The 6,000-nt window shown below is 33.0% G+C and overlaps 1 protein-coding gene across 1 annotated transcript; it reads right to left on the bottom strand.

The window, feature by feature from the left end:
- Positions 1-2,950: 2,950 nt before the first annotated feature.
- LOC111315121 (uncharacterized) lies at positions 2,951-4,696 on the bottom strand. Its single transcript, XM_022916719.2, has one exon. It carries the CDS (start codon positions 4,454-4,456, stop codon positions 3,326-3,328), a length of 1,131 nt encoding a protein of 376 aa, XP_022772454.1. The 5' UTR covers positions 4,457-4,696; the 3' UTR covers positions 2,951-3,325.
- Between the last annotated feature and the right edge of the window lie 1,304 nt (positions 4,697-6,000).

Here is a 6,000-nt window from a genome sequence, read left to right on the forward strand (position 1 = left end):
ATAAATATTATTAATATTTTATAAATTGTTATCTTTAAACAATCTTAAAATTATTAATTTCCGTAACATTATAATATGCATGATTATTTTCATACTTTTAAACAAAATAATATTTGATTTTTAATAATATCAAATACAATAATTTTTAATTCCTAAGAATTAACTATTTTTAATCAAATAAAGTGATTTCAAATCATGAGCATTAAAATCACTTTGATAATAAAATCACTCCGAGAATTACATTATTATGATGTTGTATATCCAATCAAGATGAAGTGAAGATATATACCAAACGCTACCTAATGTTGTCTATCCAATCAAGATGATAAGAAGCCATATGTGATTTTCTTTTGTGAGAAAATTCATGGTTTTGGAAAAGTCTTAACATTTAATGATATAATTAGAATATAAAGCTTGATTCAATTGGTTTATATAATCATTTTTAAGAAGTGATATTTAATAAGTTTAAAATTAAAATTTTAACATCAATAGTAATTTTTTTTATTTTTAGAATGATATTTTCTTTAAAAAAATGATATAATTACGAAATTTAATTTACGTTGTCATATAAATTGATAAAATATTATTAAAATTTAATTTATATGGTAGAATATATTGGTAAGAGTAATTTTCAGATACGACAATTATTAAATGATTCCATTCAACCCTTATTAAATTTTAATTCGTAAATATTTGTGTTTCTGAATTGATGATGTTGAATTATTGGTCACAATTAAGATGGGTTGTACAAGAAAACATGCACTAACAATTACTATCTTACGTGTTAATAATTTCGACTTGGTTTTTTTTAACAATAGATATCCTTTTTTTTAGAAGATGCCAGTGTTAATAATAGATACCTTTTCGTTTAACATCATAAGATTTGAGAATTTGACATACATTACTTGAATGTTGAAGCCCATTCTTTACAAGTACATCAAGTTGGTTCAGCTTCCAACTGCCTCTACATTGGTATATTTCTTTTAGCATATAATTCTTTTTTTATGGATAGATATTATGAATAGTTTTTAAAATTATAGTTAAATATTTAATTTGATATTTAAATTTGAAAAATTTTTAATATAATACTTGAATTATAAATTTATTAATTAATATAATATTTAAAAATTATTTGTTCGTCATATATTTGGAATTGATTATATTAAAATTGAATATCACATTCATAATTCATATATTATATTAAAAATTTTTGAAATTTAAATATCATATTAAATATTTTACTATAATTCATGAGCTTTTCATAATTATTGAAACTAATTCAATGGTTGCTCTTAGATGGGTAACAAATGGAGAAAAAAGGCTCTGGGAGTTTCATAGTATATATATATTTGCAAATTGAACATCTAATGTCTAGTATTGAGAAAGTAAAGTTGGTGAAAGTATTTAGAGAAGTGAATGGCATGGCCGATGCATTAGCAAAGGCGGGGGTCGAAAGAGATCATTATTTTTTGGCATGGTGGTGATCAGTATCGGCATGGTTTGTTTGGTGGGTAAGAGGGTGGATGGTTTGTACTCTCCTGGAATATGTCTAGTGTCCAGGTGTGGTCTCCAACCAAGTTTAGGGAGTGTATTACTGTAAGCATATTGATGTGTGCAATATCAGGTACAATTCTGTAAGCACATTACCGTTTATTAATAAAACTATGGCTTAATTAAAAAAAGAAAAAGAAAAACTGATGTAATACAATCGATGGTTAACGATGTGAAAGCAAACAAGCAGCCATTAAGGTATGTTTTTAATACCAATCAAATATATAGGGATTGGGAGGACATACTAAAAACTAAAAAAAGTCTATTTGTTTTATTTTGTTTTGTTTGAAATCCAATTAAAACCGTTACTCTAAAGATTAATGCATGAGTGTTTGAAATTAATAAATAAATTCTACAAAATTTAATAGTTTTCATTTTAATAAATTCTCTATTTTTTTTTAAGTCATGCTTTTATTAATGGAAACAGTTTGTGGATATCTAAACCAGGCCATGTCCAATTGCACCACCCCAAGGATGGTAATAGGTTGAGTTTTTTCTCGTCCCGAATTTGATCCGATTTTATATCTGTCAAATTCGAATTTGATTTGATATTGTATAAATCATATTCAATTCGATCCGAAATTAATAAGATATTTTTTAAAAATATTTAAATATATAATTATATAAATATATATAAATAAAAAATTAAGTTTTTATAATATCGGATGAGGTCAAATTTATTTAAAATCTGAACCCGACCATCCTTTAAGTTACCCGACTTGATCTGAAATTCGATTGTCAAAAAAAAATAATCTATCATATAAGATTGGATCGAAATCCCTCAAAACGGGTTAGATTGCCCATCCTACACCCCTCGCTGGAAGCAATCGCCTTACATGTAAAACAAAGAAAGAATGAAAAAAGCCTGGAGAGCATGACAAAGAGGTAGCAACAGATCTTAAGTGAAACAGAAATATGTAAGGCAAATAAACTTGGAACGCTTTACCACCAGATCATGAGGTTCGTCACTCAGTCCACCCCTGCCCTTGCTAATACATCTGCCAATCCATTTGCCTCTCTTTGTACCTTCTGGGAGCAAGCACTAAACTTGGTACTAAGCAAGTCAATCGATGTTAAGGCCCACCATAATTTGCACGGCCTGCTTTCCTTCTTGCTACACCAGACTCAACAATTAACAACCATAATAAATTCTCTATATTCTTACCCCTTATTTCATTTTAATCACCACTTACAATAGTATAAGAATTACATATTTTTTTTATCTTTGTATCAAAATTAAATGCATAAAACTTATATTTAACCTTTTTATCTAATAATGGAAAATGTGCAATATTAATGTATTTAAGTGGATCCTCTTATATATACTTGTTTTCTGAGTCCAGGTGCTTCCCAGCTTCACTGTTAGTCTGTTATGGCCAGCAGCAGGTCAACGAGCACGTTTCAAACAGTAATTAAAGTTATTATTAAAATGCGTGAAACTAACAAACAATAACAATTAAATGAACTGAACTGGCACAAAGACAAAGTAGAGCTACTACATGCCAGTAGCAATTTAATTATTACACCCTGGTACAACTGATGGAACAACTGATGAATTTAATTGGTAGTCTCAGTAATGAGAAGACCCACCGCCGTACCCTGGTTCACAATGAGGCTATTGAGGCCCCAACATGTGAACCAACAGTGCCGGCTCCTATAGCTTGCTGGTGAATATGAGCGTCATGCACAGATGGTTCCGCATATGGGTTTGTTGGGGGTGTCTCGCAGGCTTGTTAACGTTCTTCATCAGAGCAAGGTACTGCTGCAGGAACCATTATTGGCTTCTTTTCCTCTTTGCTAGACGAATGAGACGAACCAAAAGGATTACGAGGAAAAATACACCACCGAGAGAAACGCACACGGCGATAATAGTTGTGTGGTTGACTCCTTTTTGTGGATCTGGTGGTGCTGGAGTAGGTGCTGGTGCGGGAGATAAACTACCGGGTGTTAGTTTTGGAGTAGGAGCAATGTATGGGCCAGGTGCAACTGCTGGTGGTGATTTTGGAGGTGGAGTTGGACCTTTACCAGGGCTTGGTGGATATGAGGGTTTAGGGGGTGATGCCTCACTTGGAGGAGTTGGACATGCAGGATGTGGAGGGGGCACTGGAGGTGGACTAGAAGGGGTACTTGGAGTTGCCTTTGGAGGCGCAGGTGCAGAGTGAGGTGGTGATCCCTTGTAGGGAGTAGGAGGTGCTTTACGAATGCATGGGCCAGGGGCAGCGGCTGGTGGTGATTTCGGAGGTGGAGTTGGACCTTTACCAGGGCTTGGTGGATATGAAGGTTTGGGGGGTGATGCCTTACTCGGAGGAGTTGGGGATGCAGGATGTGGAGGGGGCACTGTAGGTGGACTAGAAGGGGTACTTGGAGTTGCCTTTGGAGGTGCAGGTGCAGAGTGAGGTGGTGATCCATTGCAGGGAGTTGGAGGTGTTTTACGGATGTATGGGCCAGGTGCAGCCGCTGGTGGTGATTTTGGAGGTGGAGTTGGACCTTTGCCAGGGCGTGGCTGATATGAGGGTTTAGGGCGTGATGCCTTACTTGGAGGAGTTGCCTTTGCAGGATGTGGCGAGGGCGCTGCAACTGGACTAGAAGGGGTACTTGGAGTTGGCTTTGGAGGTGCTAAGCAATGTGATGCTGATGGTGATGGTGCATTTGGAGTTGATTTTGGTGGTGATAATGGGACATTTGTTGGGGTTGGTGGAGACACGGGATAAGATGGTGGCGGTGGGGGCGGCCGAGGCTTATGGTGACCATGATGATGATGTGGTGCAGATGCCTTGTGGTGACGATGGTAGTGTTTTGGTGGAGGTGGTGTCATGACATGGTTGCACGGAAGAGGAGGAGATGGTGAAGGTGATAGTGAAGGTGGTGGTGGTGGTGGAGGAGGAGAATGGTAAGGGTAGGCCATTTTTTTTTTTTGTTGAGGAAATGAGATGTTCCAATCTCCCTACGCAGTACTATTTAAAATTATTCCAATGGAAAGGGATGGACACTGCAGCTGTGGCTGGCCCGCATTCATAATACTTGCAGGGTTGTCGGAGATATTAAGTTTTTAAATGCACGTGTTTTTAGCTGTCTTCTTATTGCAGAATTTTTTAGCTGTCCTTGAATTGAAAATTGGATGACTTATGCTTTGGAGGCCAAATTAAGTTTATGGAATTAATTATAATATTTTTATTAATTTCCGATTGAGCTCTACTTATAAATCCATTACTCTTAGTTGGTTTATCTATATAATATGAGTATATAAACCTAATCGAGATGAAACTACTAGAATTAAACTTTAATTTTGGGATCTAATCAGCAAGATTATTTTATAGATTTTTTTCATCACGTTAACTTGATAAATTAAAATATAATTTTACATTTATTACATTGATAGTATATAAATTTTATATATTATCAATAAATTATATAATGTTATTTTATTAATGATTAAATATAAATTTTTATAAACTTTTAAAATAAATAAATACATAAAAATTTAATTTAAAAATTTTTTTTATGATTTTATATAATTTATGGATAATATATAAAATTTATAGTTTGGTAATATATCAAATATAACATTTTAAATCTAACACATGATTAAAAACTGTCCATAAACAATATAGATGAATCCATCCCTTAGTAAACCAATTAATAATAATTGTTATGGTGTCATAAAAAAGACCAGAAAACTATAGAATACACCGTCCATTCTGCTTGGAAGGAATGTTTTGAACGAATTATGCAGAATAACCAGAAGAGCATAAACTTTAGAAAAAATATTTTATATTATGTAAATTACCAACCAATTTGACATGTGTAGTAAGCAAACTGATTTAGGAACCATTTGCAGTTAATTGTTAGGTTTCCAAGTTATGCCATTAATTAATTTTAAGGTGAGATAAGCAGCACCCCAGTTCATCAGGCGACCAATAACTATTGAAGGCAGGCCGGCACCAAAATAGTCAATTAATTTAAGCATACCGAGTTTAATCATATATTTACATATACATATATATATCTATATAAAATCAAATAATACTGATTTTCTTAATTAGTTTCTCATTTTTCAATTGATTAAAAATCAAGCCACTGGTGTTTATTAGTTTTATTTGCATGGTCCAACAAGTACAACTAGATTTGTTTATAATTTAGATTGGATTAAATTCAATTGATTTTTGAAATTTTGTTATCAAAGTTTAGGTTGATTATTGTTAAAAATATTAAAAAATAATTCCTATATTATTATTTGTATATTTTTAAATTATATTTTTTATGCAAAATTCTATTAAAATAAAAGATTTATTTATTAAATAATGATTTAGACGGGTCGAGCCAGGTATGAACTCTAAAACTCATCTTCAAGATTCGGTCCACGGATCAAACGGATAATCCGGCCCATTTTTAGGGATAAGAGTTAACTAAAATTGAAGTTATGTGACCCGAAAGTTGTAGGCAGGCCGG

The sequence above is a fragment of the Durio zibethinus genome, chromosome 20 (genome assembly GCF_047325235.1).
Source record: "Durio zibethinus cultivar Kanyao isolate XHJ-2024 chromosome 20, ASM4732523v1, whole genome shotgun sequence".
Taxonomy (NCBI): domain Eukaryota; kingdom Viridiplantae; phylum Streptophyta; class Magnoliopsida; order Malvales; family Malvaceae; genus Durio; species Durio zibethinus.